General features: G+C 38.2%; 2 protein-coding genes across 6 annotated transcripts in view; one reads left to right on the top strand and one right to left on the bottom strand.

Moving 5' to 3' along the window:
• Positions 1-5,387: 5,387 nt before the first annotated feature.
• On the top strand, positions 5,388-23,523 carry LOC100666816 (protein NipSnap homolog 3A-like). 3 transcript variants are annotated; one of them, XR_775617.3, is made up of 7 exons: positions 5,388-9,754; positions 12,764-12,974; positions 14,893-15,051; positions 15,705-15,854; positions 19,364-19,450; positions 19,533-19,700; positions 21,661-23,523. XR_775617.3 is itself a non-coding variant. In XM_003407822.4 (6 exons), exons 1-6 carry the CDS (start codon positions 9,695-9,697, stop codon positions 19,607-19,609), a joined length of 744 nt encoding a protein of 247 aa, XP_003407870.1. In that variant the 5' UTR covers positions 5,391-9,694; the 3' UTR covers positions 19,610-20,394. The 3 variants fall into 3 exon arrangements, 2 of the variants coding, with proteins under 2 accessions (XP_003407870.1, XP_064147714.1); XM_003407822.4 differs by lacking the exon at positions 21,661-23,523 and having other exon boundaries at positions 5,391-9,754; positions 19,533-20,394; XM_064291644.1 differs by lacking the exons at positions 5,388-9,754; positions 21,661-23,523 and adding an exon at positions 9,818-10,381 and having other exon boundaries at positions 19,533-20,394.
• The window catches only part of ABCA1 (ATP binding cassette subfamily A member 1), a 140,234-nt gene continuing 137,303 nt past the window's right edge, over positions 23,349-26,279 (bottom strand). For all 3 annotated transcript variants that reach the window (XM_023545081.2, XM_003407821.4, XM_064291643.1), the window contains exon 50: positions 23,349-26,245. In XM_023545081.2, coding sequence (XP_023400849.1) covers positions 26,105-26,245 — 141 coding nt within the window. In that variant the 3' untranslated portion in view covers positions 23,349-26,104. The remainder of the gene's footprint in view (positions 26,246-26,279) is intronic.

Raw genomic sequence — 26,279 nt, 5'->3', positions numbered from 1 at the left:
ATCACAAATTGTGCTTTCAACAAGTTTCCAAGTTGCCAGTTTCTTTGTGAAAGAATTCATTGTTTAGCCTGTGATACTTCTGACACTTGCACTTTCTTGGCTTTTGCAATTGTTGGTATTGTTTTTTAAATGGGCTGCCCAGTATTCTTTTAATGGGCTCCCACAGGAGAACTATATAAACAACCTATATTTGTAAACCAGTTAGACGAACAACATGGCACAAGAAGTCTACCAAGACTTAATTTCTCACTCCACTATCCATATTCATTCAGCTATAGCACACGTTCAAAAAATACTTGATTTAATAGACTGAGATTAAGAGTATTTTAAATCACCTTAAAGAAATTCAAATCTAATGTCATGAAATCTTGACCATCACATTGTTTTCGTTAATCAGACGACCAATCCGCAAACTAATATGAGAAAATAAGGCTAGTACAGCAGCGAGGCCATACTCCTCTATGCCACTACATTCTACAAAGAGTCCATTCTAAAGTTTCAGACATCATTGACAGAACTTAAAAATCCAAATAACATTAAATGTACAAAGATTTTTGTCAATACAACTCTACCTTTTCATATTCTAGACTAATACAAGAAGCCAAAAATAATACTACATTTTGGTATGAGTCAGAATCGACTCAACAGCAAGAGGTTTGGTTTTATGTCAGACAACAAAGATCTTGAGATACAGTATACCATGTCACTAGACAATCAGAACAGATGAGCAAACGCCTCCCTACGTTTGAAAGCTTTCCCTTTAATCCCATGCCCTGGCCTCAGCAGCTTGCAGCCCCAGAAGTTTGGGTGCCGATTCTTTGCTTCTTGCCAGGATCTAAGTATGCATAAGATGGCCATCCCAGAAAGATGGCTCTTGAAACCCATGGCTCCAAGAGAGGGACAACATGAGGTGCCTTTGCATAGTCTATGAAACACAGGTAAACATCTTTCTAGTGTTCTCTGGTTTCAGCCATGATCCATTTGATATTAACAATGATATCTTCTGAATCTGGCTTGAATTTCCAGCAGCTCCCTGTCCATGTACTGCTGCAACCGCTTTTGAATTACCTTCAGCAACATTTTACTTGCCTGTGACATTAGTGATATCGTTGGATACTTTCTGCATTCTGTTGGATCACTTTTCTTTGGAATGGGCACAAATATGGATCTCTCCCAGTCAGTTGGCCAGGTAGCTGTCTTCCTAATTTCTTGGCATAGACTAGTGAGCACCTCTAGTGCTGCATCCATTTGTTGAAACATCTCAGTTAGTATTCCATCAATTCCTGGAGCTTTTGTTTTTCGCCAGTGCTTTCAGTGCAGGTTGGACTTCTTCCTTCAGTATCATTGGTTTTTAATCATATGCTGCCCCCTGAAATGGTTGATGGTTAACCAGTTCTTTTTGGTACAGTCACTGTGTGTATTCCTTCAATCTTCTTTTGATGATTCCTTCGTTGTTCTATATTCTGCCCATAGAATCCTTCAGTATTGCAACTGGAGACTTGAATTTTTTCTTTCAGCTTAAGAAATGCCAAGCGTTTTCTTCACTTTTGGTTTTCTATCTCCAGGTCTTAGTACATTTCATTATAATACTTTACTTTGTCTTCTCGATCTACCCTTTGAAATCTTCTGTTCAGCTCTTTAACTTCATCATTTCTTCTGTTTGCTTTAGTTTCTCTACATCAAGAGCAAGTTTCAGAGTCTCTTCTGACTTTGCATTTTGGTTTTTTCTTTCTTTCCCATCTTTTTAATTTAATGACTTTTGTTTTCTTCACGTATGATGTCCTTGATGTCATCCTACAACTTGTCTGATCTTTGGTCATTAGTGTTCAATGCATCAAATTTATTCTCGAGATGGCCTCTGAATTCAGGTGTGATATACTCAAGGTCGTACTTTGGCTCTTCTGGACTTGTTTTAATTTTCTTCAGCTTCAACTTGAACTTCCATATGATGCAGTTGGCCCCTGGCCTAATTCTGACTAACAATATTGAGCTTCTCCATTGTCTCTTTCCACAGATATAGTCAATTTGATTCCTGTGTATTCCATCTGGTGAGGTCTACGTGTATAGTCACGTTACCTTGTTGAGTAAAGGTATTTGCAATGACGAAGTCATTGATCTTGCAAAATTCTATCATCTGATGTCCAGAGTCATTTCTGTCACCAAGGCCATATTTCCCAACTACTGATCCTTCTTCTTTGTGCCCAACTTTCACATTCCAGTTACCAGTAATTATCAATGCATCTTGATTGCATGTTGATCAATTTCAGACAGCAGAAGTTGGTAAAAATCTTCAATTTCTTCATCTTTGGCATTAGTGGTTGGTGTGTAAATTTGAATAATAGTCTATTAACCGGTCTTCCTTGTCAGTGTATGTATATTATCCAATCACAAACAGCACTGTACTTCAGGATAGATCTTGAAATGTTCTTTTTGACAATGAATGTGATGCCATTCCTCTTCGATTTGTCATTCCCGGCATAGTAGACCATGATTGTCCAATTCAGAAATGGCAAATACTAGTCCATTTCAGCTTCACTAATGCCTAGGATATCAATCTTTATGCATTCCATTTTATTTTTGAAGATTTCCAGTTTTCATAGATTCATTTCATACATTCCATGTCCGATCATTAATGGATGTTTGCAGCTGTTTCTTCTTATTTTAAAGAAATCGTGCTACATCAGCAAATGAAGGTTCCAAAAGCTTTCCTCCATCCACATCATTAAGGTCGACTCTCCTTTGAAGAGGCAGCTCTTCCCCAGTCGTATTTTGAAGACCTTCCAACCTGAGGGGCTCATCTTCCAGCACTACATCAGACAATGTTCTGCTGCTATTCATAAGATTTTCACTGGTCAATTTTTTTTAAATAGATCACCCTGTCCTTCCCAGTCTGTGTTAGTTGGAAGCTCCACTGAAACCTCTCCACCATGGGTGACCCTGCTGGTATTTGAAATACCAGTGGCATAACTTTTCAGCATCACAGCAACATGCAAGCCACCACAGTCAACATACTGACAAATGAGTGGTGGAAAAAAAATTATAAAGAAGATTATTCAAACCAATAGAGTTGCAAGGACTTATTTTATGAAGTGATGGCATTTATTGATGAGAAGTTTTAAAAATGTAAGTGGCACAAAAATTCACTTTTGAATGCAGAACCTAAAAAAAGCCAATTCATTTAGAGTATCTAAAAAGGATATAATGAGTATACATTAAACCGGTATCTTTATGTGTTTCAGTAATAAAAATAATTTATTGTATTAAAAGAAACACCTTTAAATTAATTTGTACTATATTTAAATATTGAGCTATTAACAAATCTTTCTTGCCATTTAGTTGAAGACTACCACTGTAAAGGCAGACATAGGAATACCAAGACATGTTAAAAAGCTCAAGAACAGGAATCCAGCCTTTTTTTTTTTAATACCCTCATTATTAAATTCAATGTGCGACACCTAAAGGTGTCCACAAATATCCACAGATACAATTAGGGTGGAGCCCTGGTGGCGCAGTGGTTAAGAACTTGGCTGGTAACCGAAAGGTCAGAGGTTCAAATCCACCAGACACTCCTTGGAAACCCTCTGTCCTGTAGGGTTGCCATGAGTCAAAATTGACTCAGTGGCAATGGGTTTGGTTTGGTTTTTTTTATGACTAGGACACCTTTTAAGGAACAGAGAAGGAAATTTACTTTTTATTAAAAAAACCCTTGCTGACAAGTCAATTCCAACTCATAGCGACCCTATAGGACAGAGTAGAACTGACCCATAGGGTTTCCAGGGAGTGGCTGGTGGATTGAAACTGCTGACCTTTTGGTTAGCAGCTGAGTTCTTAACCACTGCACCACTAAGGCTCCTTATTTTTTATTACCAGTTATTTATTACTAATAATAAAGCAGAGCCCTAGTGGCGCATTAGTTAAGAGCTTGGCTGTTAACCAAAAGGCGGGCAGTTCCAATCCAGCCTGTCCTTGGAAACACTATGGGGCAGTTCTTCTCTGTCGTATAAGGTTGCTATGAGCCAGAATCGACTCGACAGCAACTGGTTTGGTTATGGAATGATGAAGCAACTCTTAAACGTTATGATATTTCACCTTTCATTAAATATTTTTTCTCCAATATATAATCTAGTGTAACAAAAGAAAACTATATGAATCCCACTCTAAATACCTATAGCTTAAATTACACCAAACCAAACCCAGTGCCGTCGAGTTGATTCCGACTCATAGCGACCCTATAGGACAGAGTAGAACTGCCCCCATAGAGTTTCCAAGGAGTGCCTGGAGGATTCGAACTGCCGACCCTTTGGTTAGCAGCCGTAGCACTTAACCACTATGCCACCAGGGTTTCCAGCTTAATTTTTTTTTTTTTTTAATTATAGGACCTAAAAAATAAAAACACATGCACACACTCTTTGAGGCTCAGTGAAAGCAGAGTTAGTCTATGCCACCATCTAGTGGCAGCAGAATGATTCCAAGAAAAGAAGGTACTTAGCCAGGGATGTATCACCAAAGCAAAAAAAAACATGTAGAGTTTAGGTAGAGCTACAGCCCGCCTGCACAATTGAGCCAGCATTAGATCCACTTCCCCTGGTTTTTTCTGCAGATTTGCAGGAACTTGACTTTTGGACAAAATCAAGCGGAAACATCATGGAGTAGATTGTTCTCTTTGATTATATAATTTCCACCACCCTTCAAATAATTTTTTTTTTCAAATAATACCCATTTGTCATGCAATGCTTTACCAGACCAGATAGGCAATAATTAAAAATTGACCAAAAAAACCTTATACACTGCTACCAAGCATATAATTTTTGAAAAGAGCTTGGCATTACTTAGTAAAGACAATATGTGCATATCTTTAAAAAAAAAAAAAAAACCACTGCCGTCGAGTCGATTCCGACTCATAGTGACCCTAGAGGACAGGGTAAAACTGCCCCATAGAGTTTCCAAGGAGCACCTGGTGGATTTGAACTGCCGACCTCTTGGTTAGCAGCCGTAGCACTTAACCACTACACCACCAGGTGCATATCTTATGACCCAGCAATTCTGCTGTATTTATATACTCTAAAGCAGTGGTTCTTAACCTCCAGTACACACATCTCAAAGGGGTCTATGGATAGAATTCAGGGGATCTGATAACTTGGATAAGGAAATGTTTGTCTTTATCATCACCACCTTCTAACTGAAATTAAGCATTTCCTTTCGTTATCAACGTAGGAAACAAATCACAATGTTATTAGCAGGACCTGTGATTTTGTGACCAATAAAATCATAAAAAAATAAAATCATAGATACTGTTAAATTCCATGGCAGTTGTTGCAAATATACTAAAATGTCTTTTATGCTCATCACTACTTCAAAATTATTATAGCTGTTACACCCACCATTAGGTCTTGGTACTTAGTGCCTTAACAATGATGTATGACTACTTATCAAGAATTTGTTTTCATGTTTTGATGACTCTGTTTTTGTTGTTGTGTGCCCTTGAGTCAATTCCAACTCAGAGCAACCCTATATGACAAGAGTAACCTGCCCCATAGGGTTTCCTAGGCTGTAATCTTTATGGGAGCAGATCGCCAGGCTTTTCTCCTACAGAGCCGCTGATGGGTTTGAACCACTGACCTTTCAGCTAGCAGCCCAATGCTTAACCATTGCCTGACCAGGGCTCCTTTTTTTTTTTAAATAATTTTTATTGTGCTTTAAGTGAAAGTTTACAAATCAAGTCAGTCTCTCACCTATAAACTTATATACACCTTACTACATACTCCAACTTAACTCTCCCCCTAATTGGTCAGCCCGCTCCCCCCTTCCAGTCTCTCCTTTTGTGACCGTTTTGCCAGTTTCTAACCCCCTCTACCCTCCTATCTCCCCTCCAGACAGGAGATGCCAACATAGTGTCAAGTGTCCACCTGATGCAAGTAGCTCACTCCTCATCAGCATCTCTCTCCAACCCATTGTCCAGTCCAATCCATGTCTGATGAGTTGTCTTCGGGAATGGTTCCTGTCCTGGGCCAACAGAAGGTTTGGGGACCATGACCGCCAGGATTCTTCTAGTCTTAGATCATTAAGTCTGGTCTTTTTATGAGAATTTGGGCTCTGCATCCCACTGTTCTCCTGCTCCCTCAGGGGTTCTCTGTTGTGCTCCCGGTCAGGGCAGTCATCGGTTGTGGCCGGGCACCATCTAGTTCTTCTGGTCTCAGGATGATTAGTCTCTAGTTCATGTGGCCCTTTCTGTCTCTTGGGCTCATAATTACCTTGTGACCTTGGTGTTCTTCATTCTCCTTTGGTCCAGGTGGGTTGGGACTCATTGATGCATCTTAGATGGTCACTTGTTAGCGTTTAAGACCATGACCAGGGCTCCTTTTGATGATCTAGTTCAATATAACTGATTTCCTTTGTAACCCTATGCATTTGTAAACATTTAAAAATGCAAGGCAAATGAAATTCCCCATTATATTAGTGAAGGGAGATCCCGGAATTACTGCCATATGCTTTACTGGTTTTGCTTCTCCAGAGAGCCCAGCCTAAGACACCCTTTATATATTTCCTGAGTCCCTGGGTAGTTCAAATAATTAACACACTCAACTGTTAACTGAAAGGTTAGAGGTTCCAGACACCCAAAGGTGCCTCAGAAAAAAGACCTGGTTATCTACTTCCAAAAAGTCAGCCATTGAAAACCCTAGGGACCACAATTCTACTTTCACACATATGGAGTCACCATGAGTCAGAACAGACACCACGGCAATTGGTTTTTTTGGGCTTATTTTTTTCCTCTTTAGCTTTCTGTTTCGTCCCACCTAGATTATAAATTACAAGACGGCAAGAACTTTTGTCTGTTTTTCACCTCTGTACCCAGTTTCTGGAAGAGTGCCTGGTGAATAAGCAGAATTTGATAAGCATTGGTTGAATTCATGAATAGTGAATTTGAGGAAAACAAGCAACAACAACAAAAAAAAACCCAAGGAGTATAAGAAAATCAGTTTAACCATATAGATCCAGTCGGCTCATGATGCTTTGTTTAGTGTTACTTGATTAGAAACAGGTGCCCCTTCTCTGGAAAAACTAAGGCACTCCTTCTGAAATTACCAATTTTAAAAAGCCTCCCTTCCTCTGAACAGACGGGGTCGGAAGCACTTGCACAAGGCACAACCAGTACAATCACAGGTGATAGCCCTGAAGTAATCCCCTACTCCTGATAATGTAAGCAATATTACTTCAGTGCTCTGGATAATGTAATTATAAACTAGTATAATATAAACCTTGATACAATGTAAATTAGTAATGTCATCAATTAACTAACTACTAATAATGTGATCATTATTAAGTGTGGGAAAGGAAGTGCATTTGGGGGGAGTGGTATATAAGAGACCTGAAACCTCTTCTTCCATAGAAAGAAGTCAGTAGATACTAAACATACCTGAAAAAAATCAAGAAAACAGCAGAATATGCCTATCATTTAGGAATATGAAGACAATTATCAGAAGAAACGCCTTAAAGATGTGGAAAGTGGTTATTCTGGGGACCAGGAGTCAGGGATAGGGAGTACCATAAAGGGAGTACTATAACAGAGGTCTGCTGTTTTCCTTCTAAAACTTAGAAAACTATTTGATTTCAAACTATGTATGTTTAAATTTGACTTTTTAAATTCTCACTTGGTACCTACATTCTTCGGAGTTCCTGGGCAATTTAAAGCATTATTAGGAGCATTCCAAAGTCAATCCAAGTTTGGTGATGGGCGCTGAGAATGCACTCAGTGCAAAAAGTTAATACCCGGTTGGTATTTTCTGCATGTATATTACACCATACACAACTTAACCACACACACACACAGAATACCAAACTCCTTGCTTTGGAGTAGATTCCAACTTATGGCGACCCCATGTGTTACAGAGCAGAATTCAGCTCCATACAGTTTTCTCGGCCCTAATCTTTACAGAAATGGATCACCAGGCCTTTCTTCTGCAGGGCTGCTGTGTGGGTTTGAACCACCAACCTTTCAGTTAGTGGCCAAGAGCAAACCATTTGCACCATCCTGGGACCTTATAAACAATTTGTTGTTGTTGTTAGGTGCCCTCCAGTCAGTTCTGACTCATAGTGATCCTATGTACAATGGAATGAAACACTGCTCATTCCTGCACCATCTTCACAATTGTTGCTATGTTTTAGCTCATTGTTGCAGCCACTGTGTCAATTCACCTCCATGAGGGTCTTCCTCTTTTTCACTGACCCTCTATCTTACCAAGTATGATGTCCTTCTCCAGCATGTGATCCCTCCCAATAACAGGCCCAAAGTACATGAGACGAAGTCTCACCATCCTTGCTTCCAAGGGGCACTCTGGCTGTACTTCTTCCAAGACAGCCTTGTTTATTCTTCTAGCAGTCCACAGTATATTCAGTATTTTTCACCAACACCATAATTCAAAGGCATCTATTCTTCTTCAGTCTTCCTTATTCACTGTCCAGCTTAACCCTGACAAAAACCTCTCTGGTTTTGTAGCAAAGTATTACATATGCACACATCCATACATTCATACTTCTCAGTGGACATACATACATACTTTGTACCACAAACATGTACAAATTTTATTGAAGCAGATGAGGTGGTGGACCCACAACTGTGGAGCAGGACAGATCTCAACATTCAGATAATTCTAATATCCCCTCTGATATTTGAAGCCACAAATTTGGGGCAACGTCCATAGACAGACATATCCAAACACCTAAGGGATCAAATTACTGGGCTGAGGGCAGTGGGGCCATAGTCTCGGGGAACATTTATCTCAAATGGTATAACATAGTTTATAAAGAAAATGTTCTACATCTTACTTGGGTGAGTAGCGTCTGGGGTCTTAAAAACTTGTGAACAGCCATCTAAGATATTCTACTGGTATCACCCCACCTGGAGCAAGGGAGAATGAAGAAAACCAAAGACACAAAGGAAAGATTAGTCCAAAGGACTAACGGACCACAACCACCACAGCCTCCACCAGACTGAGTCCAGCACAACCAGATGGTACCTGGCTACCACCACTGACTGGTCCCAGATAGAGCTGGAGAAAAATGTTGAACAAAATTCTAACTCACAAAAAAAAAGACTAGACTTACTGGCCTGACAGGGGCTGGAGAAATCCCAGAGTATGGACACCCTTTTAGCTCAGTAATGAAGTCACTCCTGAGATTCATCCTGCAGTCAAAGCTTAGACAGGCCCATAAAACAAAATGAGACTAAATGAGCACACCAGCCCAAAAGCAAGGACTAAAAGGCAAGAAGGGACAGGAAAGCTGGTAACAGGGAACCAAAGGTCCAGAAGGGAGAATGTTGACATGTTGTGGGGTTGGTAGCCAAGTCGCAAAACAATATTTACTAATTGTTAAATTAGAAGATAGTTTGTTCTGTAAACCTTCATATAAAAGTACCATCATAAAAAAAAAAAGAAGAAGAAGAAGTTGAGGGGCACCAAAATGTGACCGGCAGGTCAGGGTGACACAAAACGTTCGTCATGCCCGCCAAGGACCACAAGCGAGCAAGGCCTCGGGCCGCGCCTCCCGACTGGGGCGGAGCTGGCCCCGCCGAGTCCCGCCCCACAGTCCGTGTCTGCCACTGGTGCAGTCAGAGCCTCTTCCTGCTGGGAAGAGGAAAGGAATCCGGGAAAGATAACTGCTGGCTGCCCTTCTCCGCAGCGCTCGAAGCCTCATCATGTTCGTCCTCCGAAGCGGCCTGACTAGGGCTCTGGCCCCGCGGCAGCTCGCGCCTCAGGTAGTGGCCTCAGAGTCGTCCCGGCGGCGCTCCTAGCGGGAGGGGAAGGGTGTCTGCAGTGCACGCGCGCACGAGCCCCGCGCATGCGCTCTCCGTACACACGCGCTCGCCCGTCCGGCAATCTCCGCGCTCTTTCCCCCAACCTCCTGAGGGCACGACCCCGAGATGCGCGTGAGGAGGAAGGGCATCACCTGTCGATATCGCCTCCTTCTCGCGGGCAGCAGTGGGCAGTGGGCTCTTCTGGCTGAGGTGCCAGGCGCCCCCGAGGTGCGTCGCCTGTCGCCCTTTTGCTGCCCAGAAAAGTTGCATCTGCTGCTTGTGAAGAGCCCGCCAGGTTGTCTGCGGGCCAAGTGCTTTGTGGGATTCTCCTGCTGATGTCCCGTTTACAAGTCACCACCCTTCCTTACTGAGGTTGAGGGAGGAAGAGGACTATCAGCCACTAACAGAACCAGCTTCCCTCTTTTAAACGAAATGCACAACGCCCGAGCATCTTGCAGAGAACCCTGAAGGGGAGGCCCAGGGTTCGGGTGGGGGAGGACCCAGCCCAGAAGTTCCCAACCACACCTGCCTCACTGCTGTTAACTTTGCCCTGGCCATCCCTCTTATTTATTTCTCCTGTGAAAAAGAGTAAGAAATGTGTGCTTTGACCTCTTATTTTAATTCTCCAAATACAAATTCTCTGAAAATCAACTTAAGCAATTTTCACAAATATGCCATTGGCTTATTTTCTGATATATTTGTATTTTGTTTATAATACTTTTTAAACTGTAGATACTAAAACCAAACAAAACCTGAAGCTGTGGAGTAGATTCTGACTCATACGATGAGGCAGGTGTAGTTGAGGGACAAGACAAATTTTTGTTGTAGGCCAGAGACTGGGAAGCTGAGAGAGGAATCATAAGTGCTTTAAACCTTAACCTGTTGCTGGCAAATCAATTTCGACTCACAGTGGACCTGTAGGACAGAACAGAACTGCCACATAAGGTATCGAAGGCTGTAATCTTTACAGAGGCAGATTAGGTGTTGCTTATTTGCATAACATTCCTTTATTAGAGTTTGGCTAAAAAGATAATGTCCACAAACAGAAGGGATAGCTGCAGTTGTTTTTGGTGGGAGTACTTGCTTTCTAAGCAAGATTAGACATTTGGACAAAAAAGAATATAACTCAAAATAGACATGAATGGAGTGAACTCAAAATGATATTTATAATTCAATCCTATTAATCACAAGTAATACGTATGCAATTGTATGTTGTAACCAAAATGTATAGAGCTAAAACCCTACTGATCTCGTCTGACACACCAGGTAGTCAATGTAAGCTCAAAATTTATTCATAGCTTTGAGGGTACCGAAACTCTCTTATTCTGTTGTAATGGGCTTCTGGGAACCGGCAGGTAGTAACCAATCAGACATGAGATGAATTTGTAAACTGGAATGCTACATGCATATATGTATACATGTGTATGTGTGTACAAAGAGGAATTTCTGGTAGGATAATTTCTGGCAGATTATTTTCTACTGAAAGTTAAATTCGCTCAGGGGACCGAATTAGAATAGAAAGTTACATAGTTAGCATATAATTATAAAGGGATTAAAGATTAATTAAGAGAGATTTCCATCTACCTGATACAACTGGACTCATAGTGACCCTACAGGACAGAGTAGAACTGCCCCCACAGAGTTTCCAAGGAGTGCCTGGTGGATTCAAACTGCCAGCCTTTTAGTTAGCAGCCATAGCTCTTAACCACTATGCCACCAGGGTTTCGCTGAGTCAGAATCGACTCAACGGCAGCGGGTAACAGGATATAACTGGATGGATTAAATATCCTTTTTTACATTGTATCTATAATTAAAAACTAATAATGATTCAGACAGTTCTAATTCATCGATTTTTGTTCTTCTAGCACTGATGTGGAAACCCTGGTGGCGTAGTGGTTAAGTGCTACAGCTGCTAACCAAAGGGTCAGCAGTTTGAATCCGCCAGGTGCTCCTTGGAAACTCTATGGGGCAGTTCTACTCTGTCCTATAGGGTTGCTGTGATTCAGAATTGACTCAACGGCACTGGGTTTGGTTTTTTTGGTTTTAGCATTGATATAATCTGTCAACATCTTATGGTGCCATTGGATGGATTATAGCTTTCTGTGACATTAGTTATGTTCCAGTCCTGTTTTTGATCAGTCATCTCTCTCATTAGATTTAAGAAATACGTTGACCTGAACAGCAATTTTCTTTTTTTTAAGAACCTCAAAAATAAAGTTTTCTACTAGTAAATTTATTTCTTTTGTACCTGCCAGAAGAGCTGCATGTTTTACAAATATAAAGTGTGTTTAAGTGAATAACTGTAACACATGTAGTGATGGCTAAAAATAGAAAACTGACTAAATAAAGGAAAACTATTTGTAAATTTATGAGGATCCTAATTGTAGTTCTTGGGCAAGGGAATATCATTAAGATCCCATTGCTTTCTTGTGAACAACTTTTCATTAAAAGGTGACTGCAGGTGGACCTCTGCTAAGAAAGTAGCCATGTATTCAACACGTTTGATAGCTGTCTTTATTGACATCTCTACATAAACAGGAAACCCTGGTGGCATAGTGGTTAAGTGCTATGGCTGCTAAACAAAAGGTCAGAATCGACTCAACAACAGCAATGGTTTTTGTTTTTTTTTTTTCTACATAAACAAAGATTTATAGGGGTAACAACAGAAATACCAACACAGATTATGATTCTGTTGAGTGTCCCTTGTTTCCAGATTCAAAGTTGATTGTAACATAATATTATAAATCTTACCCCCCAAAAAAGTCCCTATGTGGCACAAGTGTTTTGGCGGTTTAAACCCACTCAGAAACACCACGGAGGAAAAGCCTGCCAATCTGACACTGTACAGATCACAGCCAACTAAACCCTATGGAGCAGTTCTACTCTGTTACCCATGGGATTTCGAAAACTGCTTTGTTTTTGTTTTGTTTTACGTCCCCAAAATATTTAAATTTGTCTTATCTTTTTCAGATGTGTTCATCTTTTGCTACGGGCCCTAGACAATGTGATGGAACATTCTATGAATTTCGTACTTACTGCCTTAAACCTTCAAAGATGAGTGAGTTCCTGGAAAATGCTGAGAGAAACATTCATCTTCGAACACCTCACTCTGAACTGATTGGATTCTGGAGGACAGAATTTGGAGGCAGATTGAATAAAGTGTTTCATATTTGGAAGTACGGTATGAGTCTTCCATCTTATAAGGGTTCAGTACAGATTTTCATTCTGTTAGACGTAACATGAGACTTAACTCTTAGATCTCTACTACTATAAATACATACAGGTCAAGTAAAACTTTAAAAAAGCAGTACCAAAAAAATGAATCCAGTGATTGCTCTTCCCGATACTACACCTTTAACAAAGCCCTGCTCAAACCCTTATGTTATAAAGGGGAAAATGTGGAGTCTCATATGGCAAATCATAAAATTATGAATTAGACTTTAATGCTTAGAAAAATTTTAGAATGGTTTATTATAAAAATGGCTTCTGAAAAATTTTAAGTAGTAATAACTCAAGTGTGTTAGTATCACAAAAGGAAAAGAAAGTTATTTTTTCTTGGATATGGCTGGATATAAGGGTTTTAGTAGAAGCAGTTCAAGAACATAGGGCTTTGAGGAGGTAGAGGATGATGGAGGACGATAGTTGTAAGCTCTCACTCAACTCTGAGATTGAATTATTCTGTTATGGGTAGGTGACCACTTTTGTCTGATTTCTGCACCCCAGAGTTTCAGGAAATTCACTGCCATTATACTACTAGGGAGAAAAAAGCAAAGGGATTAGAATTCTCCCCTTATTGAAACTGACTTACCTCTGGTTCAGTAGCAATAAAACAAGTTACAGGAATACGTAGAATGTTTGTTACTTCAGTCTCTCTAATTAGCAATCTACGTGAACTTGGTGATATCCAGAGAACTTTTAATAATTCCATTTAATGTTTGGCAATCAGTATCCAAAGTTAATAGTTATAAAGTACTTTAATATGAAAAGTGCTCATTCTATACTTAACATAGCCATACTTTAGTATTTTTCCCTATTATAATAGAACTAGCCACTTTAAAACGCAATGCATGCTCTAGATATGCCATAAGTTGGATCATGCCCTATTAAAATAATAAAGTACTGATATAACTCAATCTGTAAGGGAGGTATTATTCCTTACCCCCAGCATAAACCACGTAACTCTTCTACCATTAATCTTAAGAGGCCCTAATAGTATTAGGCCTATAAATTAGTAAATGTATACTTGCTGTTTGGGCAATTTAAACAGAAGAAAAATAAATAATGAGGAAAAAGAATGGGTGGCAATAAGTAAGAGAATTGGCTTCATTTGTTTGGAAGCTATTTGTTCAAAGCGGAAAAGGCTTAAAAAGTACATCTTAATTTCATTTGTGTTACATTCGATTCAAGGTGTTATGTTGGCCTGACCATTCCCCATCACCAGCACAAAGAGAAAGAGTCTTGTCTCTAAACTGGAATTATAAATGACATGCTTCAATTCAATTAATAAGAATAATTAACATATATTAAGTGCTAACTAGGTGCCAAGTACTTTATAAGCTTTTTTTCATCTTAATTCATTTAATCCTCATGACAACCCTGGAGATAGACACTATATTATTATTCCCATTTCACAGATTAGAAAACAGGTGCACAAAAAGATTTAATAACTTACTTAATTCATACAACTGTCTAGTAAATGGTGGAGCCTAAAAAACTCATTATATGGCATTGTAATTAGTTGTTTGCATTTCTGTTTCCCTGTTAGACCATGAGCAACTCGAGCTCAGATATCAAATCTGTTTGTCTGGGTATCTCCAAGGATACTGTGAAACCTGTGAGAGCCGGAACTCAATGGGAATGCCTCTGCCTTTGACAGAGTACAGACTTACCACTTTTCTATCTCTCCTTTTAGTGGAAAATGTTTGCATTTTCCTTCTGTGACAGGTTTCCACCTTACAAAGGTTCTGGCTTCCTCAGGTTAAGCAGTATAATACATTGTCCCAGTATGTCCTTAATGTACATTTACTGAACTAAATGAAATCCAAAACAATACAGATTTTAAATTGAAATTTTTTGGTTTTTTTCCTTTCTTCTCATAGATAATTTTGCTCATCGAACTGAAGTTCGGAATGCCTTGGCCAAAAATAAGGAATGGCAAGAACAATTCCTCATCCCAAATTTGCCTCTTATGGATACACAAGATGGGGAGATAATTTACCTGATGCCGTGGTGCAAAATAGAAAAGCCTCCAAAAGAAGGTAGGCTTTTCCTTCTTCATCACTTTGAGTACTGGTGAATAAGATATCTAAAGATCTTAAACAGTAAAAACTAAGTTCCACAGGAAAAAAAATACAAGTAATCCTTTGTTTCATATAGTAGGTCTCCCTGAGTAGCGCAAATGGTAAAGTGCTCAACTATTTGCTGAAAGGTTGGTGGTCTGAACCCACCCAGAGGCATCTCAGGAAAGAGGCCTGGAGGTCTGCTTCTGAAAGGTCACAATCTTGAAAAGCCTATGGAGCAGTTCTACTCTGCACACACGGGGTTGCCATGAGTCAGAATCAACTCAACAGCAACTAACAACAACAATATAAACGTGTGAGTCTCTGGGTGGTGAAAAGGGTTAATATGCGCAGCTGCTAACTGAAAGGTTGGAGGTTCCAGTCCCTTCAGGGCCACCTTGGAAGAAAGGCCTGGCAACCTACTGCTGAAAAATCAGCCATTGAAAACACTGTGGAGTACTGTTCTACTCTGACACACATGGTGTCAGTGGCATCATTGTTTTTTTTTTAAATGTGTAGGTGCATGACCCTCCAAATCTATTTATGTAGATGAGCCTTCTACTGGAACCAGACTAAACATGATTAAAAGTTGTTTGAATGTTTTCTGTAACAGCTTTTTCTCCCTACTCTAGGAGTCTATGAACTGGCTACTTTTCAGATGAAACCTGGTGGACCAGCTCTGTGGGGTGATGCATTTCGAAGGGCAATTCATTCCCATGTCAATCTAAACTATGCCAAACTGGTTGGAGTTTTCCACACAGAATATGGACTACTCAACAGAGGTACATTTCTTCCCTTCTTACGGATAATTACAAAGTAATTGTCATCTACTCATATGTTTTTGTGTCGATTTGTTTCTCTTTCTCATTATGGTATATGATTTTTTATGGCCAAATTTTTAGTTTTTGGTAATTTTAAGAGTTCAAAAATCTTTTTTACGTCTAATTTATTTGCACCTTATGAAGACTTTTTCAAATCCTGAGCTGCTACTTTCCTGGTACATCAAAATGATAGAATTTAAAAAACTAGAAGGTGCCCAAGAAACAATCTACTTTTCTCATTCTTTTTTCCTCTTAATGTGCTTTTGATGATTAAAAAAAAAATTACTTGGATAGGTGGGTTATTTCTGAATGTGAAAGTAAAAAATATTTTTATAAATATTAAAAACATTGATAAGCACAAAAAAATTACTCATTACACATTAGTTAGTGATAATGCTGTTAACGTTTTGGTATATATATATATACACACACGTATATATATGTATACATATATACATACATGTGTGTGTATATATATATACACACACATATATATATATATAAATTAAATTCAAGAGCAAAAACATAAAGCTTACACAAAGGTAAACATATAGATGGCTAGTAAATATATATTTAAGGTGATGCAGATTATGAGAGTATTTTTAACCTAGCAAAGACGTACAGATAAAAATGTAGATATAGATTATAGGTGTAAATATAGTGTTAAAAAGGTCAAGAAAAAAACACATATATACTCTATTGGATTCATATTGGCTTAATTTTTCCCTCCCAAAAATTTGGCAATATAAATAAAAAGCCTTAGTTTTTTTTCATTGTCTTTGCCAACAATTTTACTTCTAGGACATATGCACTGGTCTGTATGTGTATAGATGTGTTTAGTTATACAGGAAGGAAATTTCAAGGGCTATAAAAAATATGGTATAATCCGTAGTACATATACAATACCAAAAACCCAGACACATTGCTGTTGAGCCAATTCCGACTCATAGCGACCCTATATGCTATAGATAATACTGTATTTTTATATGTAGTATATAAGTATATAATACCTATATTTCTTTGTGGAAATCCTGGTGGCGTAGTGGTTAAGCGCTATAGCTGCTAACCAAAGGGTCGGCAGTTTGAATCCGCCAGGCGCTCCTTGGAAGCTCTATGGGGCAGTTGTACTCTGTCCTATAGGGTCGCTATGAGTCGGAATTGACTCGACGGCACTGGTTTTTTTTTGGGGGGAGGGTGGTTTATATTTCTATGTGGAGCCCTTGTGACGCAGTGGTAGAGAGATACAACATGCTACAGCTGTTAACCAAAAGGTCAGCAGTTCAAATCCACCAGCAGTTCCTTGGAAACCCTATGGAACAGTTCAACAGCAATGGGTTTGGGTTTTTGTTTTGAGTATATGTCTATATAGATATGTAATATCTATGTAGATATTATATATTTATATATAAGTACCAATGGCACTGAAGGAGGAACTCCAAGCTGCACTGAAAGCATTGGCAAAAAACAATGCTCCAGGAACTGACGGAATACCAGCTGAAATGTTTCAACACATGGTTGCATTGCTGGAGGTGCTAACTCATCGATGCCAAGAAATTTGGAAGACAGCTATCTGACCAACCCACTGGAAGAGATACATATATGTTAACATTCCAAACAAGGGTGATCCAACAGAATGCGGAAATTATCAAACAATGTCATTAATACCACACACAAGGAAAATTTTGCTGAAGATCATTCAAAAGTGGTTATAGGAGTACGTGGACAAGGAACTGCCAAAAATTCAAGCCAGTTCAGAAGAGGACGTGAAATGAGGGATATCGTTGCTGATGTTAGATAGATTTTGGCTGAATGCAGAGAATACCACAAAGATGTTTACCTGTGTTTTATTGACTATGCAAAGGCATTCAGCTGTGTGGATCATAACAAATTATGGGTAACATTGTGAGAATGGAAATTCCAGAACACTTAATTGTGCTCATGGAGAACCTGTGCATAGATCGAGAGGCAATCATTCCAACAGAACAAGGGGATTCTGCGTGGTTTAAAGTCAAGAAAGCTGTGTGTCAGGGTTGTATCCTTTCACCATACTTATTCAATCTGTATGCTGAGCAAATAATGCGAGAAGTTGGACTATATGAAGAAGAACATGGCATCAGAATAGGTGGAAGACTCCTTAACCACAAGCAATATGCAGGTGACACACCTTGCTTGGTTAAAGTGAAGAAGACTTGAAGCACTTACTGATGAAGATCAAAAACCGCAGCCTTCAGTATGGTTTATACCTCAACATAAAACAAAAGTCCACACAACTGGACCAATAAGTGACATCATGATAAATGGAGTAAAGATTGAAGTTATCAAGGATTTCATTTTACTTGGATCCATAATCCATGGAAGCAGCGTCAAGAAAATCAAAAGACTCATTGCATTGGGCAAATCTGCTGCAAAAGACCTCTTTAAAGTGTTAAAAAGGAAGGATGTCACCTTGAAGACCAAGGTTTGCCTGACCCAAGCCATGGTGTTTTCAATAGCCTCGTATGCTTGTGAAAACTGGACAGTGACTAAGGAAGACCAAAGAAGAATTGATGCCTTTAAATTATGGTGTTGGGGAAGAATATTGAATATACCATGGACTGCCAAAAAAAAAAACAAAGAAAGAAATCTGCCTCAGAAGAAATACAGCCAGAATGCTCCTTAGAAGGGAGAATGGCTAGACTTCATCTCACATACTTTGGACATGTTATCAGGAGAGACCAGACCCTGGAGAATGACATCATGTTTGGTAAGGCAGAGGGTCAGCAAAAAAGAGGAAGACCCTCAATGTGACACAGTGGCTCAAGCATAGAAACGATTATGAGGATGGCACAAGACCATCTGTTGTACATAAGAGTCCAAACTGACTTGAAGGCACCTAGCAACAACTAACAACATACATTTATAGATATCTATAAGGAGGAATTCACTTAGCCATTAAAAATTAATATTAATTGACACAGAAAATACTTACATTGAGTTTTCAAAATCTGTTAGTAAGTATACAATACAGTATAACCCTAATTTGATTTTACATATTTTTTAAATAGACCAAATATTAAGAAGTTTTCTCTAAGAGGTTAAGATTATGCTTATTTTTATTTTCTTCTTTGTATCATTTAAATTTTTTACAGTAAACACAATTCTCTTTATAATCTTGGCTTTTAAGTAGAGACAGGAAGTTATGAAACTTGAGTCTAGTTTTGATTGTCTTCAGCTGTTACTTTACTTCCCCTCTCCAGCCTCTCTCTCTTCATCAATAAGACCAGTTTGATTAGTTAATTTATAAGTTTCTTTCCCAAATCTCTGACCCCTCTGAAATCTTGACACTAACATATTTAGTTTTACCTTTTTGATATTCACTGTTTTGATTTAAAGAATGAGACTTAGCGTCTCTGATCAGATTGATTTTTCTGTAGTTCTTATTTGTGGGAATGCCATGTCCTTTAGAGTTTATTTCTGGTTTATTTCTGCAGTTCATGTTCTTTGGTGGCATGAGAGTCCGGATAGTCGTGCAGCTGGAAGACATCTGTCTCATGAGGATCCTAGGGTTGTGGCAGCTGGTAAGCTATTTGACTAGGCATGAATTATTTATGGAACATATTTGATTAAGTCATTAACTTTGTCTTATGAATTTTTTTCCAGTCCGGGAAAGTGCCAGCTACCTAGTATCACAGCAGAATATGCTTCTGATTCCTACATCGTTCTCACCATTGAAATAATCTGCTACTGAAATGAGACGTTTCAACTACTGTATCTGCTAGTGATGCATGAATTCTCCCCAGAGAGTCTCAGATTTGTTTGAAGGAAGTGGTGAGTTGATTAGCTATGTCACTTGCATTATTGAAAGATACCTTTGTCCTTTGTCATTACCACTTCAGGAAATAAGTCTGTTCATTTCCCCTCTGGCATTTCAGTATCTGTTATCATCAGAAATAGCTGCCACTGCTTCATGATCTTGATTTTTCCTTTATTTTCAAATATCACTTCTGTATTTTTATAACCTCTTTGGTATAACATTTTCTTATACTAAAATGATGTTACATTTTTGTGCCAGTGACAGCATTTTTAAATTATTTGTATACAGTATCTACCTTTTTCAGGGTATCTGCTTTTCTGAGACTTTTTTTTAAAATTCTGTCCAGTAAAGTTTATTGTATAGTATCAAATGGGATTCATAAGAATATTAGATCAAATACATTTCTTTATGTTAGAAAAGTATAGTATCATTTGTGTCATCTGTATTAATTATGGAAACCCTGGTGGTATAGTGGTTAAGTGCTACGGCTGCTAACCAAAGAGTCAGCAGTTAGAATTCGCCAGGCGCTCCTTGGAAACTCTGTGGGGCAGTTCTTCTCTGTCCTATAGGGACGCTATGAGTTGGAATTGACTCAACAGCACTGGGTTTGGTTTTTTGGTATTAATTATGGTTTTCACATTAATTATTAGTCACTGTAACTCAGCAAATAATGTAATTAGGTCTTGGTATTAAAAAATTTTTCAAATGCTTGTTGACTTATATGCTGAAATGTGTTAATTTATAATTTTACTAATTTTTACTTCATTTTGAGTTACTATTTAGCAAAGATACTTGGGACATCTATTTGTTTTAAAGAGATCGTTTATGGTTATGGACATGCTTGCCCTAATAAAAGTCTACATATCCATTCTAATTCTTTTTATTTTCATGTTATATTTTTACTCTCTTTTCTAGAGCTATTGCTGTGTTGCTATAGGGTAGTAACACAGTAATAATTTACCTTTATTGTAAATGGTTAGTTACATAAAGAAAATAGAATGCTATAACCCCAGAAGGAGAATTTTTTATTGCACTATCACAGGTGGGCTAGGGTTTCCCTAATATACCTATAATTTCTATTTTAGTTGAATGCCTCTGCCTTCTAACTTTAGTTTTGTTATTTCCAAGCTCTCCTGCTAGTCTGTACTTTACAGCTGTTATTTTACATTTCTGAAACATATTGCAAATGAAAATAGTAAATTATGAATTAGCTATCTGAAGAAATTTTGGAAAACAAAAAGTGTGTCACCTCTCATTTATCCAGACCCCTGGGATCTCATACTTACCTGGACCATTATGTCATGTGAGACAGTCGGTATGCCCTGCCTTCTTTCCTGTTACCATGGATGAACTTCACATGCTCCAAGCAAAGACAGACAACTCCTCTATTTGTACGCTTACTTGCTTAAGGATGTGGCTGCAGCAGTTCTTCCCTATTTCCTGAAACCACAGTTTTTCCCTTTCTGTAGGATCCTTCTCACCAGCATACAAATATGCTGTTTTCCCCATCTTAAAAAATAAACGTACTTTCCTCTCTAGCTACTGCCCCATTTTGCTTTTCCTTTACAATATAACTCAAAAGTGTAGTCCATACTGCCTGCACCCAGTTTCTCTCCTCACGTTCTCTCTTGAACTTCCTTTAATCACCACATCAGCCAAATTGCTCTTGTCAATCTCATTTCTCAGTCCTCATTTTATTGATCTCTTTCTTTTGGAAACACTCTTTCATTTGTCCTCCAAGATACTACACAGAGCCTTTTTTCTCATTAGCTGCTACTTCTCGGTCTCCTCTTTTCTTGACCTCCTATGTTAGAGTATCCCAGGGCTGATTAAATGAAGTGCCTGACAATACAGTAAAAACTTGCAAAAGGTAGCTAATTTAAATTAACTGTCTTCATTTTTCAGTGTTTTTTTTTTTTTCTCTCCTTCAATCGTCAAATTTTCACAAACACAGTTTTCTATCATTTCATTAAGGTTTCTATAATTGGAATTTCAAGTTGGGAGGATGCAGTTACGATCCTGATGCTGAGCAGTCATCCCAAGGTGCTCGTGCACACAAGTTCAGATTCATGCCTACACAAAAGGACTGCTCACTACATGTCATGGCATTCAGAAGAAGTCACAAGGAGAGCCAGGGCTCCATTGTCTTGTCTTAAAGCACTGTCATAACAGGAGTTCTTCAGGTACTGAGAAAAGCAGACATCTTTTTCTGAAACTTTGACTCATGAGTAACCAAAAAAAAAAAAAACCAAACGCAGTGCCGTCGAGTCGATTCCAACTCATAGCGACCCTGTAGGACAGAGTAGAACTGCCCATACAGTTTCCAAATTAGCTATGAAAAATGTCTGCATGTCTCATCATCGCACTACATAACATTGTATATACACTGCACAACTTTTTACAGGAGAAAAGGTATCTCTGATGTTAGTCTCAGTATCATTTGTATTTTTGTGCATCCTCACCCCTAGCACCTTGCTAGTATATTTGGCATACTGTGTCCTTGTATTTTTGGTTGAATAAACAAAAGAACACTGAAGGCTGCCTTTGTAGCCTCCTCGATACCAAGTTAAGTTTTCATTAATTAAATAAACTTAGCTACTGAGTATTTTCAGTCTCTGCAGCTTCAAAATCACCAGAGTAAGTTTATCTAAAAACCTCTTAAATTTGCTTAATAACAGTTACTGAATATAGTAACTGAATCATGAAGGTGCAAAACGCCCTTTCTTTTTATTTTCAAGGAGTCCCCTGAGTTCTCTTTTGTGATTAATAGGACATTGAAGCCCTTTCTAAAATTTTTACTTCTGATCCAAATAGCTTCCCCTCTACAAGCAGGTATTTCCTATTGTAATAGCTTTAACACATTTTAACAGTAGGTGGTGCTACGAATGCACGAAAGTAAATTTGTATAGACAACAGAACTGACACTGCTTTATTTTGTAACTCATTACAACATAGAAATATACCTTTTTAATACTTCATATAAAGTTATTGACAATACAAATATTTTTTTTATTTTTTTTCTTTTAATGAAAATGATTTAACTTAGAAATCTATTGTGAAACTTCTGTCTAGTTTTGCAATTTTTAGATATTCCAGTGCAAAAATAGATCCCATTACAGACAGCATAAAGTGCTTGGAATGAAGGGCCAATGATAAAGGAAAAGCACAAAAACAGCTTCATCCTAGGGTTTAAGAAGGGAGAATAGCATACGTAATCCTTACTGAAATATAAATATTCTATAAAAAGGGATGCAACAATTTGAAAAAAATTAGAGCATATTAGTATAGTACTAATTTACCAGTAAATGGAACCCTGATGGCGCAATGGTTAAGAGCTTGGCTGCTAACCAAAAAGGTCTGCAGCTCAAACCCACCAATGGCTTCATGGGAGAAACAACCTGACGATCTGCTCCCATAAGATTACAGTCTAAGAAACCCTATGGGGCAGTTCTACTGTGTCACATGGGGTCGCTATGAGTCGGAATGGACTCAATGGCACCTAATAACTACAATATATTAGCAGTAAGTAGTAACAGGGGTACAAATTAATATCTCAATATCAAAGTGATTCAGTATTATATGACACATGGCTCTTTGGAAATTTTTACCTGATACATACAATCATAAGAATAAAATGTAGACAAATTCCTTTAGTCAATGAGTACAGTGAACAGATGATGTGTAACATTTAATAGTCATAAAGCATGTGCTTTCAGTACAGATATTGAAATACAGTAGTTTGAGGTTTGGTTGGTTGTTTTTTAACAATGAACTGTGCTGGGCATTTATTTATAAAGGGTTGTTTTCTTTTTTTCATATTCACAGTTGTTAATAAAGTTTCCAAGGTGTCCAGAAGAAGCCAAAGCAGAAATCTTTGAAGAAATTTTTTTTGAGAATTTCTGAAACTCACATAATTACATTTCCACATGGAATATATAAAATTTTACTTGACTGAGCAAGCATAAAGCTAGCAAAAATTTCTAATTAGGTTTACACAGGAAAATATAAAAGATTATTATCTAAACAGTCTAAATAGTAACAATATTAATGAAGGTGATGTGTAACTGTAAATTGTAGTTTCAAATGAGATTTTTAAAAAATCTGCATTGAAACTTTTTTTCCAGGAAAAGGATAATACAGTGACTTTTGAATTTTTAAATATGGCCTCAAAATCAGAGTAATTAAAGCAAGGAGCTGCTTATGGATTTAATGTAATGGAGAATTAGAACACAATTATAAGAAATGGGAAAAATAAAAAAGGTGTTTAATTTTTGAAAAATATTTGGATAGGACGAACTATTCTGTGAATTTTAAATCACCAAAGATAGTAGGAAATATAATGAACTCATGCCAATAATTACTGGAAATGTGTCTCTATTACATATTACTTATCTCAAAAAATATTGTTTCTAAAACAGTCATTTTCTATTTTCAAGTAGTGAATTAAAAAACATTCTGTAAACTCTACAAGAAAACATAGGTGAATTTGAGATAGATCTGAAATCTTACACCTTCAGAGTTAGTATTTAAATTTTAGAAAAAGAATAATGATATTGAAAGATCACGTAAATCTCACCAAACAGTACTTCTCTCATATTTTTGTGTCAAGATAGATGGCATTAAACATTACTGAAATATTTTTTAGTGTTTACTGACCAAAAAATTAAGATTGGGTTAGAAAAGTTTGAAAAATACCCCTTGTAGGGTTTGCTGGAGTTTTTTGCTTTTTATTTTTTTCACCATAGGGTAGTGATTGAAGAAATGGAAATTTTGAGACTGTCAAGAGATTTTAATGGGTTGTCTAACATATGCAAAACCAGTTATTTTAAAGTACTACAATACCATAATCACAAGTTATATTTTCAACAAGTTTCCAAGTTGCCAATTTCTCTGTGAAAGAATTCGTTGTTTAGCCTGTGACACTTACGACACTTGTACTTGCTTGGCTCTTGCAATTGTTGCTATTTAAAAAATAAATGGGTTGCCCAATATTCCTTCAGTGGGCTCCCACACAAGAACTATATAAACAACCTATGTTTGTAAACCAGTTAGACGAACAACATGGCACAAGAAGTCTACCAAGACTTAATTTCTCACTCCACTATCCATATTCATTCAGCTATAGCACACGTTCAAAAAATACTTGATTCATAGACTGAGATTGAGTATTTTAAATCACCTTAAAGAAATTCAAATCTAACATTGTCATGAGATCTTGACCATCGCATTATTTTCACTAGTCAGACTACCCATCTGCAAACTTATATGAGAAAATAAGGCTAGTATAGCAGCATGGCCATACTCCGCTATGCTACTACGTTCTACAAAGAGTCCATTCTAAGGTTTCAGAAGTCACTGACAGAACTTAAAAATCCAAATAACATTAAAAGTACAAAGATTTTTGTCAAAGTACAACTCTATCTTTTGATATTCTAAATTAATTGAAAAAGCCAGAAATAATACAACACTGTGTCAAACAACAAAGATCTTGAGATGCAGTGTACCGCATTACCAGACAATCAGGACGGATGGGCACAGGCCTCCCCAGGCTTGACAGCTGTCCCTTTAATCCCATGCCCTGGCCTCAACAGCTTGCAGCACCAGTAATTTGGCTGTCAATTCTTTGCTTACCAGGATCTAAGTATGCATAAGATGGCCATCCCAGAAAGATGGCCCTGGAGACTCATGGCTCCAAGTGAGGGACAACATGACAGTGGAACCAAGTCTCGGGTGTCTAGAGATGCCCACATTTCTCATGTGACCACCACCAGAGCAGCTCCACCAAAGAAGAAATCAAAGCAGGACTTTGCCCACACATGGCACCATTTTGTTGCCTGATATTTAATGATGTCGACAGACTCTGAGCAGAGGAGATTTCACAAAAGTGTGCATGACACACTGTGGCGCTTCAGGCTTTCTAAGTAACTTGGCACTAGTAATTCTGGCACACTCATTGCCAGCAATGGATGTGTCACCGGGAAACCAGTCTCCTGACATGGCATGGGTTAATGAATGAGGATCTGCATGCCTTTTGATTTTGATAATCACTGGCCATGATTAACTGATGAATTATTGTTGCGATCCCAGTTAGAATACAAAGGAAAAAAAGAGTATGATTTCAAACCCATATGTCCACTGGGTTCCATACTAGAGTTTCACACATGTATAAGGTAATAAACTAAATTCAAGTCTTTTTCACTTGAGAGCCATACAAGACATAGGCTACAAAGGCACTGCCCCTGTAATGGAATTTTGTTTTCATTGCATTGAATTGCATTGCATTGAATAGTATCAGTACAGTATCCAGTTTATTTCTTCCCACAAAAACTCCTGGCTCTTTCCTCTGGAACACTTCACATGGCATAAAGGAAGGTCTAGTTCCTCCTTTCTTTCAGCTGCCCTGTATGAACAGGATTCTTCATACATAACTTTCTTTGACTTTCTCATCCTGCAGAAAAGACGTAAGAACTGCAACATCCACTACTGTCTGGTTTTTGTGTAATGACAGGTCCTTTAAGTGGTCATCATCACTTTGGTCCTTGGCAAAGTTCACAAATACCTGTCAAAAGAAAGATGGACCTCTATAAATACCT

This window comes from Loxodonta africana, chromosome 9, assembly GCF_030014295.1.
Source record: "Loxodonta africana isolate mLoxAfr1 chromosome 9, mLoxAfr1.hap2, whole genome shotgun sequence".
In the NCBI taxonomy this organism is placed as follows: Eukaryota; Metazoa; Chordata; class Mammalia; order Proboscidea; family Elephantidae; genus Loxodonta; species Loxodonta africana.
The sequence above is the reverse complement of the archived record's forward strand: the minus strand, read 5'-3'. Positions and strand labels throughout refer to the sequence as shown.